At 60.3% G+C, this 13,085-nt stretch overlaps 1 protein-coding gene across 4 annotated transcripts in view; it reads left to right on the top strand.

Moving 5' to 3' along the window:
• Window positions 1–13,085, top strand: part of LTBP4 (latent transforming growth factor beta binding protein 4) — a 28,418-nt gene that overhangs the window by 5,593 nt on the left and 9,740 nt on the right. For 3 of the 4 annotated variants that reach the window (XM_029925390.1, XM_029925392.1, XM_029925389.1), the window contains exons 5-22: window positions 3,441–3,632; window positions 3,812–4,059; window positions 4,136–4,238; window positions 4,644–4,718; window positions 4,806–4,928; window positions 5,459–5,623; window positions 6,210–6,356; window positions 6,469–6,576; window positions 7,162–7,293; window positions 7,376–7,501; window positions 8,230–8,355; window positions 8,921–9,163; window positions 9,647–9,772; window positions 9,861–9,980; window positions 10,882–11,010; window positions 11,212–11,337; window positions 11,719–11,841; window positions 12,032–12,163. In XM_029925390.1, the coding sequence (XP_029781250.1) occupies window positions 3,441–3,632; window positions 3,812–4,059; window positions 4,136–4,238; window positions 4,644–4,718; window positions 4,806–4,928; window positions 5,459–5,623; window positions 6,210–6,356; window positions 6,469–6,576; window positions 7,162–7,293; window positions 7,376–7,501; window positions 8,230–8,355; window positions 8,921–9,163; window positions 9,647–9,772; window positions 9,861–9,980; window positions 10,882–11,010; window positions 11,212–11,337; window positions 11,719–11,841; window positions 12,032–12,163 (2,544 nt within the window). The remainder of the gene's footprint in view (window positions 1–3,440; window positions 3,633–3,811; window positions 4,060–4,135; window positions 4,239–4,643; window positions 4,719–4,805; window positions 4,929–5,458; window positions 5,624–6,209; window positions 6,357–6,468; window positions 6,577–7,161; window positions 7,294–7,375; window positions 7,502–8,229; window positions 8,356–8,920; window positions 9,164–9,646; window positions 9,773–9,860; window positions 9,981–10,881; window positions 11,011–11,211; window positions 11,338–11,718; window positions 11,842–12,031; window positions 12,164–13,085) is intronic. The other variant, XM_029925391.1, reaches the window with a different exon arrangement.

The raw sequence follows: 13,085 nt of genomic DNA on the forward strand, positions 1-13,085 counted from the left end.
GAGAGCGCCTCCGCGTGCGCTTCACCCCCGCCGTGTGCGGCCTGCGCTGCGTCCACGGGCCCACCGGCTCCCGCTGTACCCCGACCTGCGCGCCCCGCAACACCACCAGCGTGGACAGCGGCGCGCCCGGCGGGGCGGCCCCGGGGGGACCCGGCTTCCGCGCCTGTGAGTGCGGGGTGGTGGTCCCGAGGGAGGGGTTCCCGGGGGGAGGAGGATCCCCGGGGATGGGAGAGACAGTCCCCCAGGAGAGGGAGCCCAGATTCTGTGTATAGTAGTGTTGGGGAGTCCCTGGGGTATTAAGGAAGAGAGACTTACATTCCTGGTTTTGGGGGTTGAGGTTTGAGGGTCCCGATTTTGCAAGCAATGAGGATTCGCAGGGACCTGTGGCGTCCCACGTGAGGAGATAGGGGCCGGCTCTCATGCCTTTGAGTCAAGGTGGGGGATACCAGAATTGACGGGCCTGGATGCTTTGGGGAAGGGGCCCCAATGCTGAGTTTGTAAGGAGTCCCTGGAGACGAAGGGAGAGTTTCAGGGCCCTGAGGGGTGTCCCAGTTTCTGTATCTTTGGGTGGGAGGGGTTAGGAAAGGATGGGAGTGCCTGTGAGGAGGGGGATTGGGGTGAGGAAGGTTGATCGAAAGAGCTGAGAGGGAAAGAGTCCCTAGAAGGAGGGTCTCTGCGATGCGAGACCCTGAGTTGCAAGGGTCGCACGTGGGAGAGAAACCCAAATAGGAGGCCTAGGGGAAGGGGCGCCCCCTGGGGACAGAGGGGACAGGAGGGTGCACACCAGGCACCCCTACAGATAGGGAGCCCCCCCCCCCGCCAGGTTCAGGTGAGGTGGGGAGGGCGGGTCACCTGTTGGCCCCAGGGTACAGGGATGGTCAGCCTCTCAGGGTTGGGGCCTACCTGCCCCCAACCCCAGAGGCCCTCTGGAGTGGGGAGTGGGGGCCCCTGGCTCCGAGAACTCGCCCAGCCTGGCCCGTAGCCAATCCAGCCCTGGCCGGCGTGAGCTCATCTCCCGCCTGAGCCCCCGCCCACTGCCACTCCCTCTCTCCTCCCCTTCCTCCCTCCTGCCTACACTCCCTCCGGCCCAGCCCCGACGCGCCCGTGCCAGGCGCCGTGCCCAGGCGGGTGCCAAGCCCCTGGAGGCACAAGAGGGGCATGTGAAGGGGGGCTGACCTCGGCAGGACCCCAGTGTCCTCAGCTCCTTATTCCTCCAGAGGCGTGGGGTATGGAGTTGGCTGTGCCCATGTAGCAATATGTCCTGGGTGTGGGAGCCCCAAGGGAGCTGGGTGGGGGGCCAGCATTCAGACCAAGACAAGGCGGAGAAATGCCGGTGGAGGCTGGGAAATGCCCTGAGACCTAGATGGATTACCAGCCTGCCAGCAGAGACCCTTCCTATCTTGGAACCTTGATTCCTAGTTAAGCCCCTCCCACTACTCAATTAAGGACCCTTATTAGGGCACTCTGAAGTCCTGGCCTGACTCCCATAACTAGGGGAGCCCAGAGTCTCAGCCTTCAGACCCTAAGCCTCCTCCCCACCCCTATCAACAGACTCCAGAGACCAGCCCCTCCCGTAAAGTTCCCTCCCATTCTTCTGATGTAATCCCCCAAACCGTGCCCCTTACTCCCTACTTCCCACAGAAACCCTAGATTACAGACCCTATATAGGGACAACTCCACTCCCCCGCTGAATTCACTTTCCACAAAACATTAGCATTCTCTTATATTTCCGACTGAGTGCCATCAGACTTCTGATTCCTGTCTTTCCAAGCCCTGCTTTTCCAGCTGACCCCTGGCCCCAGGAACTTCTTTCTGATCCATCGATCTTCAGAGAACCCCAGAGTTGGTCTTGATCGGCCGATTCTCACTAGAAGACTACCCACAGACACTGTGATCCCCCCCGCCCCAGGCAGCCATCAACAAAGACTTGGGCACCTAATCCCCTAGCTGAGAGGGGATGGGCGAGTCACAGTATCTTAGAATCTTCCCAGACAACTGAGGCTCTTGTGTGCTGGGGACTCCCAGGGAATCCCATTTCTCCATGTAAATCCTTTTCTCAGCACCCTCAAACTAGCTGTCCCCTAGAAGGCACTAGAGTTCTGTTTTCTGCGTAACTCTTCCCAAAAGGATTTAACAGACTTCTTCTGTTGAAAGGGAGCTTTAGTTTTCTCTGAGCTAGGCTCTCTTTCCATTCTAGAAACCTTAAGCCATCTTTGAATCCCAGAGTACTGCACTCTATCTGATCTCCTTCCAGGAGTCCAGTCTCTTTACCCTTCTAAATAGAAGGGGCTCCCTCTACGCTTTCCCTCTCCCCAGTGTGTGGCTCAGTATCCCACACACGCCTTCCTGGACGGCCCCAGCCGCCTGCCCCCTTCCTCCCCTCCGCACAGCTGTCTCCAGCTGTTCTCTGTAGCCCCGGGGGAGAAAGGGAGGGGGTGCCCTCGCAGGATACGTCCGGCCTTCTTTGGCTCAGCGGGCTCGGGGCTCCCTAAGGGTCCGGAATGCGGAGCCGCCGCCCTACCCCCGCGGCACCCCTCTCTTTGTTTACCCCGCCGCACAGCTGGCAGTGCCCCGCCCAGAGGTGGCCTGGGGCCCAACGAGGGCGCGCAGAGGGGAGCGAAGGCGCGTTCCCGTCGCGGCCCCGCCCCCGGGCTACAGGAGGCGGGAAGGCAGAGCAGGAACTCTGGAGCGAGAGCCGGAGGGGAGGTGGGCGGAGACAAAGCGCGGTGGGTGGGGCTAGGACGCCCGGAGAGCCGAGGAGCTGGGGCGGGAGGAGCGTGAGCCAGAGAGCCCGGGGAATTCGGCAAGAGGAAAACAAAGTGGGCGGGGTTAAAGGCAGCAGGTTAAACACCTAGATAGGCGAGCTTTAGAATCCCGCGGATAGAAGGTAATGTGGGCGAGGCGCTTAGAAGGGGAGGCATAGCCAGCGGGCGGAGGTTAGGTGTCGTGGGCCTGGCCTGACGGGATGTGCGCGTGCCTAGAATGCTAGAGACCGAGTTGGGAGAGGGGGGTGATGTCAGGGGGTGGCCAAAATGTCGACTTAGGCATTGGAAGAGACCAGCGCTGGGTCTGCGTAGCTAGAACAGCGAAAGATCCAGCCTGATGAGAAGATGGGCGGGGCTCAGTGCTAAGAAAAGAACTAGAGTGGTCGCGGCTGAGCCAATGGGCGGGGACAGCGCTGCCTGGGTGGGACTGGAACTCGGTGGATTCAGCCTCAAACTGGGACTTGAGAGGAAGGGCGGAGTGACCTGAAAGTGAAGAGCTGGAGGGCGTGGCGAACTGGCCCGGTGGGCGGAGCTATGCCGGAGGGCTGTACGGCAGGATCCTGCCAATGCAGGTGGCCAGGGTTGGTGGAGGTGACAGAACAGCTCAAAGCGGAGCGACTTATAACTGCTCGGTGACACGTTAGGGACTGAGTTAGCCTTTCTCTCTCCCCCCAGTCCTGTGTCCCTTGATCTGTCACAACGGCGGTGTGTGCGTGAAGCCTGACCGCTGCCTCTGTCCCCCGGACTTCGCTGGCAAGTTTTGCCAGCTGCATTCCTCGGGAGCCCGGCCACCGGCCCCGGCCATGCCAGGTCTCACCCGCTCGGTGTACACCATGCCACTGGCCAACCACCGCGACGACGAGCACGGTGAGGAGGGTGCGGCCAGGTTCCCCTCTGATCTTGTCCACTACCTCGCCGTTTCTCTACCCCCATCTTTCCTGCTTTCTCCTGAATACCCTTCTCCAGTGCGCCCTTCTGCCCATTCCTAGTCCCAATCCGTAAGAACCCGTGTAGACACCCCTTTGCCCCGCCGTGCCTCCTTCCAGGCGTGGCGTCCATGGTGAGCGTCCACGTGGAGCACCCGCAGGAGGCGTCCGTGGTGGTGCACCAGGTGGAGCGCGTGTCCGGCTCTTGGGAGGAGGCGGACGCCGAGGCAGTGGCACGGGCAGAGGCGGCGGCGCGGGCGGAGGCGGCGGCGCCCTACACGGTGCTGGCACAGAGCGCGCCGCGCGAGGACAGCTATTCCGATGCCTCGGGCTTCGGTTACTGCTTTCGGGAGCTGCGCGGAAGCGAAGTGAGATGAGGCTGGTGGGGAGGGGCCCGGGGCGTGCCACCACGCGGGGGCGCGCTCACCCAACACTTTTCCGCAGTGTGCGTCCCCGCTGCCCGGGCTCCGGACGCAGGAGGTGTGCTGCAGAGGGGCTGGCTTGGCCTGGGGCGTTCACGACTGTCAGGTCTGCTCGGAGCACCTGGGTAAGCCCCAGGACATCCCTGAGGTGCTCGGAGCTGGGGAGAGGTGATAACCCCGTGGCTCCTGGTACCCTGCCCACAGACAAACCCTGTTCACAAAATCTAGCCACACGTACCCTGTTGTAGTGATCATTTCCAGTCTAGAGATCTCCATACCGCTCGGGTACCGCCCACTACCCTTTCTTACTTTTTTTTTTTTTTTACTCTGTTCTTGCCCCACCCTTTCTGACAGGGCCCCACTCCTACTTTTCTGGAACCTCCCCCGTTGCCTTCTGCCCGACCGCTTACCTCAGGATCGCCCAGCCCTCAAGCCGCACTCCTCTTTTAATCCCTCCCATCCCTCTTTGGTCCCCGCCCATCTGTTTTCGCTCCGCCCGCCCCTGGCCCACCCTTCTCTTCTCTCCACAGGGATTTCCGACCGAGCGGGCACCCCAGATGGCCCGTGTCCAACCGGCTTTGAAAGGGTTAATGGGTCCTGTCAAGGTAAGCGGGGACGGGAGTGAGAAGGGCTTGGCTCTAGGAGCTGGGCTGGCAGGGAGCTCATCCCTGATGCCCCTGCATTCCTCTTAGATGTGGATGAGTGCGCCACCGGCGGCCGCTGCCAGCATGGGGAGTGTGCAAACACTCACGGCGGGTACATGTGTGTGTGCCCCGACGGCTTCCTTCACGACTCGTCCCGCAGCAGCTGCATCTGTGAGCCATGGGAGAGGGTTGAGGGTGGATCGGCCACCTGTCCACCCTGCCCTCAGACCCCACTCCAGAGCATCCCTGGGTCTTTAATTCCCTTAGACTCCCCAGATCTCCCCAGATACCCAGGTCCCCCCAGTCACTCTTATTAGACTCACCCCCACCGCCATTATCAGAATGTCTCAGACTCTTACACACTCTCAGACTCTCGGGACCTTCTTCAGTCCCTCTAAGAACCCCTTAAACTTTTAGATACATACCCCTTCAGATCTTCAGACTTTCTTTAGCTTTTCTCAGGCCCCCAAATCCCGTCATCTCCCTCGACCACCGGACCTTCTGCAGACCCAGAGATCCTTCTCAGATTCTCTCGTTGCCGCCTCAGGCCCTAAACCTTTCTCACACCTCCAGACCCCTCACCTCTCCTGAATGGCCTTTACACCCACCAAGCCCTCCCGGGGACCACCTTTCTGTCTCCCTGACCGCTGGTTCTGCTACACTGGCAAGCTGGCCCTGAAGAATTTCCTCCCCCACCCCAGCCCAGCATGTGATCTCGGAGGCCAAAGGGCCCTGCTTCCGAGTGCTCCGCGATGGTGGCTGCTCGCTGCCCATTCTGCGCAACATCACCAAGCAGATCTGCTGCTGCAGCCGCGTGGGCAAAGCCTGGGGTCGAGGCTGCCAGCTCTGCCCACCCTTCGGCTCAGGTGAGCGCCTCCTGCTGGCCTATCTCTAGATGTGACTAAACAGGGTGCCTACTCTAGGGCCTTGCTCCTGGGCCCTTAGACTGGACTTCCCCTGGGTTCCACCCCACCTTTGGCCACGCCCACCCCAGAGACAACCCGCCCACCATCACCTCTAGCCTTGACTGACCCTAGCCCTTGAGATATGCTGCCGGCCCAACCTGGTCCCCAAGATGTGGCCAAGTCCCGGAGTTCCAGAGACCCTGCCTTCAGCCTAGGCTCTGCCCCTGCCCCAGACATGCCCTTCCTTCCCAGAGACGCTCCCCTGACAATTTAGCTTCTGCCTAAAAACCAGACCAGATCCCACCCTCAACCCCTGTCCCTGTCACTCTCCCAAATATGGAAAAACATTCCTGCTCCCACTGTTACCCTCGGGGATGTCCCATTCTTTGGCCTGTGTACCACCCCTAACCAACATCCAACCCAAACCCCTGACACAAACCCAGGCCAAGCCTTGCCCCCAGTCAAGGCCAGATTCTAGACTCCTTTCTCATTCCCTCCTGCTTTCATGTCCTCTCTCTGCTCCTGTCCCTCCCTTTCTTGTTGCTAGAGGGTTTTCGGGAGATCTGTCCGGCTGGCCCTGGCTACCACTACTCGGCCTCTGACCTCCGCTACAACACCAGACCCCTGGGCCAGGAGCCGCCCCGAGTGTCCCTCAGCCACCGGGTTCCACCTTCCACCTCTCGGCCACCCACAGGTGAGCTGGCTCCTGGAGGAAGAGATGTCATCTCCAAGGGGCTGCCCTGGCCTCATAAGGAGAGGGACACCCAAATCCAGGTCTCCATTCGCTGATACCCCTTTTTTACCAGGCTTTCTGCCCACACACCGTCCAGAACCCCCACATGAGCCTAGGCCGGGCCCTGAGCTTCCCCTACCCAGCATTCCTGCCTGGTCTGGTCCTGAGATCCCTGAATCAGGTGCAGTAGAGGGGATGGAGGGCATTGATGGGGGTATCACAGGCAGGGGTGCTAGGGGGAGCTCGAAGGTGAAGAGTCCAGGCGAGGGGTGTTACAGCCAGAGGACTTAAGGAATGTGTGGGAAAAGAGAAAGGTTTGGAGAGCTGAGTGTCGAGTAACATTAGGAGCTGGTGTCAGGCCCGGGTTCAAGTTCTCTGTTGACTGCACAAGTCATTTAACCTCTCTGAGGCTCAGTTTCCTCACCTGTAAAATTAGGATCACTGTGAGGATTCACTGAACTATCCCTGAGGAGTCTGCCACCTAGTAAGTGCTCAGTTAATGTTAGACAGTTATTTTTCACACAGAGGGCACTAAGAACATCTCAGGCAGAGGACTGGCAAGCAGATTATCAGAAACGGAGGCTTTGGGGTGGCAATAAGGGGAATTCAGGCAGAGGATCGGATGAGAAGTCCCATAATAAAGGAGAGGAGGATCAGAGGCGGAAGGCTGGGGTGGGGAGAGACAGAGGATCTGAGGAAACTGTATGGGGATGAAAGGGACAGAGGATTCAGAGATGGGGGAACCCTGGCTGACTGGACCCCCCAGGTCCCTCTGCGGGCGTGTGTCAGCGCAATCCTCAGGTCTGCGGCCCAGGACGCTGCCTCCCTCGGCCCAGTGGCTACACCTGCGCGTGCGATTCCGGTTTCCGGCTCAGCCCGCAGGGCACACACTGCGTCGGTGAGCCCGGTAAAGGGGGCGGACGGAGCGGGGCGGGGGTCTCTGCCAATCACCTCCTGACCAGCCCTTTCCTTGCCCTCAGACTTGGACGAATGCCGCCGCGTGCCCCCGCCCTGTGCCCCCGGGCGTTGTGAAAACACGCCAGGCAGCTTCCACTGCGTGTGCGGCCCGGGCTTCCGAGCCGGCCCGCGGGCTACGGAGTGCCTGGGTGAGAAATCCGCCCCGCCCAGCTCCACGCTCCACCCCTGCCCGGGTCTCGCTCCAGCAGTTCCCGCCCTCCCAAGCTTCCCCACGCCCTGGTCCCGCCCCAGCTCTACATTCGGCTCCACCCCTGCTTCTTCACCCCCCAACCGGCTTCTCCCGACGGGGCGAGCCCCAGCCACGACCGTACACCTCTCCCCGACCGGGACCCGCGGCCCTCCTCCCTTGGCCCCGCCCCCTCCGTATTCCGAAATACTTCCAGCCCTCCCTCAGGCTCCGCCTCTGTTCTACTACCGCGGCCACCTAGCACCTGACTCCTGATCCCCACCCTGCGGGGCCCCGTAGTCTAAATCCCCCTTCCCTCGCTCCTGCCCTCCCTTGGTTCGGTCTGCATAGCCTCCTTTCCCTCCATTGCCCTGCCTAGATCCTGCCCTTCCCAAATTGCTCCTCTCACGATTCCCCTCTCCGCCTCTACCCTGGCGGGCCCCCCAGTCCTCGTCTTGCCTTCCCTTCCCAACTGCCCTGCTCCCCTCCTTGCCCGCCTACGCCTCAAACCTATCCATTCCTTGCTCTTCTTACTGCCCCTGGCTCGTGCCCCAGTCGGGCCCATGCCCAAGTTTGGCTCCGCCCCTGCCCTCCCTTCCTCGCATCCTCCCAGAGCCCTTTGAGGGCGGACATGCGGGGAGTGAGGGGGAGTGTCTGCCCCAGTCTCAACCTCTGGGTTTGTGACTACAGACGTGGACGAGTGCCACCGCGTTCCGCCTCCGTGTGACCGCGGGCGCTGTGAGAACACGCCAGGCAGCTTTTTGTGCGTGTGTCCCGCCGGGTACCAGGCTGCTCCCCACGGAGCCGGTTGCCAGGGTGAGGAACTGACAGGGTCAGAGGGGAAGGGGATGTGCGGGGAAGGGAGGGTAGAGTGGCAGTGCTGACAGATGAAGAAACTGATCGGTGAGGCAGGGGGAAGCTGATTGCTGCAAGACGGGACCCGGGGTGGGGGTGGGGGGGCAGGTTCTGAGAATCAGACACGCAGCCTGATGGCTGTAGAGACAGAGTGACTTGGGGATGGAGAGGACAAGTAATCGAAAACAGAAAAGCTGAGTCATTGAGGATGGAGAGGCAGAGGGGTGGAGAATGGAGATGTCAGTTCTGGGGGAAGGGGGTAGAGTTATGGAGAACAGGGCAGAAAGAAACCGATTGATGCTGACTAGAGTTCTAGGAGGTGGACAGGAAGCTTGGGGACTGAAAAGGTAGAGGGATGTAGGATGGGGAATTTGAATAATGGGGAATGGGGGGCAGAATGAGACGGACGAGGAGGCAGAGTGATGGAGGGTGGAAAGGCAGAGTGATGGAAGTCACGGAGGCAGAGTGGAGCACAGGGGCGTGGAGGACATAGAGGCGTGACTCTGGGCCCCTTGCCCCGGGGCAGATGTGGACGAATGCACGCAGAGCCCAGGCCTTTGTGGCAGAGGGGTCTGTGAGAACCTGTCCGGCTCTTTCCGCTGTGTTTGCCCGGCTGGCTTCCGGGGCTCGTCGTGTGAGGAAGATGTGGATGAGTGTGCCCAAGAGCCACCGCCCTGCGGGCCAGGCCGCTGTGACAACACGGTTGGCTCCTTCCACTGCGCCTGCCCTGCTGGCTTCCGCTCCCGAGGGCTGGGGGCCCCATGCCAAGGTGAGGGTGCTGAATCCAAGCCCGCTTCACCCCTGTTTGCTGTGGGGACTGGAGAGAGACATGGTTGGGGGACAGAGAGGCAGGGTGATGGGGCTTGGTGATGGAGGATGGTGCAGAGGAGGTGCTGAGAGGGTAGGGAGGGTCTGATTCGCGTCTTCTGCCCTTTCTGCAAATATGAAGGTGGTCTCCCTCCTCCTTTTTGGAATGGTACTCTAGTGTTTGTGGGAACCCTGGGGAGGGGACAATTCTGAGGTGGGGAGAGCAACGTGCAGGAGGTGGTGCCCTAGCTTCATCCTGGCCTGGTTGCTGGAGAGACCATTAATGGGGAAACAGGGAAGGAATCTGCCCTCTTGGGAGATGGGAGGAGCCTGAGCAAAGTCCAAGAGACTCCTCCAGACTGCAGTGTTGGGGTAGGTGGTGATGGCAATGGGGATGTTTGGGTCCAGGCCTCTTTCTCTGCCCCCCTGGTCCCCTCTGCCCCAGATGTGGACGAGTGTGCCCGTAGCCCCCCGCCCTGCGCCTATGGCCGGTGTGAGAACACAGAAGGTGGCTTCCAGTGTGTCTGCCCCACTGGCTTCCAACCCAACGCTGCTGGCTCCGAGTGCGAGGGTGAGGCCAGGGAGGGAGGGAGGCATGCAGATGGGTGATGGGGGCTTTGGACTTCTCCTTCAAGGCCATCTTCTCCCCTGCCCCCCAGATGTGGATGAGTGTGAGAATCATCTGGCATGTCCTGGACAGGAGTGTGTGAACTCCCCTGGCTCCTTCCAGTGCAGGGCCTGTCCTGCTGGCCACCACCTGCAACATGGACGATGCACTGGTGAGACCAAGCCCTGGCTATGACCTTAGACCTGCATCGTGACCCCTGACCTGGCCCATTACCTCCTGACCTGGACCTCAATCCTCTGGACCCTGACCCTCAGAGTCTGATGGTGATTCTTGACCTAGATCATGGGCCTCTGACCCCTATTGCAATTCTTGGCCTGGACCACCACCCTTGGCCCTGAACGTAACTTCTGATTCTGTGGCCCATGAACCCTCAACTTGACTGTGACATTTGATCCTAACCATTACCCCGACTGAGAAACCCTCACTACAACCCTGATAGCAATTGTAACCCGTCTGATCCCGACTGACCCTTGACCCTGAATGTGACCTGTGACCCCTAAACTTGACCATGACATCTGACTTAACTATTACTCCTGACCATAACCCTTGACCCTCTGTGACCTCTGATTTTTTCTCTTTCATTGCCTCTGCCCATTTTCAGAATATCTTCCCTGGGGTATTGGGTTCATGATCCCTGACCTTGACCCTTGCCTAGAGGAAGAATTCTGGACCCTGACTGTTACCCCTGACCTGAATTGGTCTCAGATCCCAGTCACTGACTTTGACCCCTGACTCAACAGAACCAATCATCCTGGTTTATAATACCTGACCTCTTATCCTAGTTAGTTTCTGACCTCAGTCCTCGCCCAGAGTCCCTTTACCGACTCCAGGATCCTGGCACAGGGAGTTCTCAGAAAACCTGACCCATAGGACCTCCAGTTATGGTCGCCAGAATGAGGGAATATTGGTCTCCCCTACCCACTCCTGCCATGGATCTTTCAGTTCATATCCAACCCAACACATTACCCAACAACTTCTGAGAGCCTTCTGCCACAAGGGGATCCGTCCAGTGTCCCTAGACCGGACCCCTTCCGAAACCCGTGTTCCCACAGATGTGGACGAGTGCAGCTCGGGTGCCTCCTGCGGTCCCCATGGCCACTGCACTAACACCGATGGCTCCTTCCGCTGTAGCTGCGCGCCGGGCTACCGGGCGCCTTCGGGCCGGCCGGGGCCCTGCGCAGGTAGGCAGGGTGGGGAGAGGGCGGGGCGAGGTCCCCGAGAGCCTGAGGGTAGGATCTGGGTTCCTGGACAAAGCTTGATGTGGAGGTAGACGCTGGACTAAAAGGATGGGGCTTAGAAACTGCCCTCTGGGGTGTGGCTTGGGGGCGGAGTTGATGATTCTTGGGCCCTGACCCCGCAGCCCTATTTCTCCCATACCCTAGACGTGAACGAGTGCTTAGAGGGAGACTTTTGTTTTCCGCACGGCGAGTGCCTCAACACCGACGGCTCCTTTGCCTGCACTTGTGCCCCCGGCTACCGGCCCGGACCGCGAGGAGCCTCGTGCCTCGGTCAGTACCCAGGCTGGGCCTGGACCGGGAAAGGGTGGGCTTTCACCAGAAAACCAGGACGGGGGGAGGGCAGAAGGCGGCGCCTTAAGCTTTGAACTGAGGTCTTAGAGCGTCAACGCGAGACCTGCGGAGCTGCGGGGTTTGGAGCGGAGAAGGTGGAGTCGGGATAAACTGCTCCATGATTGGAAAGGACGGGGCCTGAGCGCGTCGGAGGGGTGGCGCTTGTAGGGAAAGGAGGAGCCTAAGACAGGCGGGGCGGAGGGGAGTTGGTGGGAAGAGGAGGAGACCTCAGCCACAGGGGCGGGGCAAGGACGGCGGAGGGGCTTGGCCTGGAATGGTAAGCCGAGGAGGTGGTCCGCGGTTTCGGACACTGTCCCGCAGACGTGGACGAGTGCAGCGAGGAGGACCTCTGCCAGAGCGGCATCTGTACCAACACCGACGGCTCCTTCGAGTGCGTCTGTCCTCCCGGACATCGCGCCGGCCCAGACCTCGCCTCCTGCCTAGGTGAGAGGCGCCTGCCAGGCCTGATCCCTGCTCCTCTGCGTCCCCTGCTCTGCCGTTTGTCTCCCCTCCAATGCTTCCTCCCTTCCCCTCTTCTGACTCTCCTCTCCCTTCCTTAACTCCCCAACCTGGTCTCATTTGCCTCCCAGCCTCCCCTGCTTCCCGCGTCTGACTGCTCTGCCTCCTTCCTCAGACATAGACGAATGTCGAGAGCGGGGCCCGGCCCTGTGCGGGTCGCAGCGTTGCGAGAATTCCCCTGGCTCCTACCGCTGTGTCCGAGACTGCGACCCTGGCTACCATGCGGGCCCTGAGGGCACCTGTGACGGTGAGACTCCTCTCCTCCCCCACCCCTGCCTCGAGGACTAGTTGCTGGAGTGAGCTTCCTGGGGACTGAGGAGGAGCACCCTGCCTTCCGGACTTGAGGGGAGGGGAGGAGCCACCAACCAATGCACTTAACTGTGCCCCCATCTCTGTGGTTGAAATAAAACACCGGGGTGCCCTTGCATTTTCCCGTGGAGGTGAGGGGGGGGGAGACACGCCTACCAGATACCAGGCCAAGCCTCATTTCCAGAGGCAGCCTACGCCCCCTCTACTCCTCTAGCACAGTGCACGTTTTAGGCTAGACCCCAGCACGACATCTCCAGGAAGAAGTTAGTGCCTCCACAGAAACTCCGTTTCTTTCTCTCTGGGCTCCTTGAAGCCTGCCTTCTTTACACCTTCCACCACTCCCGCCACTTTTAGTTGCACTCCCCTCACCGAGAGGCCCAACCCTGGCTCTCCTGGGCCCATCCTTTCCCAGTTCAAAATTCCCTGAGGTTCCACCATGCTGAGCCTTGCCCATTTCAACCCCACCTCCCAAGTTCTATTCCAAGTCTCTCCAGATTTGGTGCTTTCCCCATTCTTCAGATGTCTCTAGCGCCCTTGCCCCAGCCCCCCAGAACTGTAGGCCCACCCCTTCCAGTCCTAGCCCTAGCCTGCTCTTCTCATTCCTCATGCCTTCCCCCACACCCTCCCCTCCCAACCTCCCCTCCCCTGTTTCGCCACCAGGCTCCAGCAGGGTACTGGTGAGACCAGAGGCTGGGGCCAATCTAAGATATATTTTTGCATAGTGTGTGGGTTGACATTTTGGGGAGCAGATGAAATGACTGTGGGCTATCTTTGGCTCTCTGGCTGCCAGACTTCTGATCTGTGGAAGCCTAGTTTCAGGGGACCTCATTCATTCATTCTGCAGGAATTCATTAAGCACC

The sequence above is a fragment of the Suricata suricatta genome, chromosome 16 (genome assembly GCF_006229205.1).
Source record: "Suricata suricatta isolate VVHF042 chromosome 16, meerkat_22Aug2017_6uvM2_HiC, whole genome shotgun sequence".
Taxonomy (NCBI): Eukaryota; Metazoa; Chordata; class Mammalia; order Carnivora; family Herpestidae; genus Suricata; species Suricata suricatta.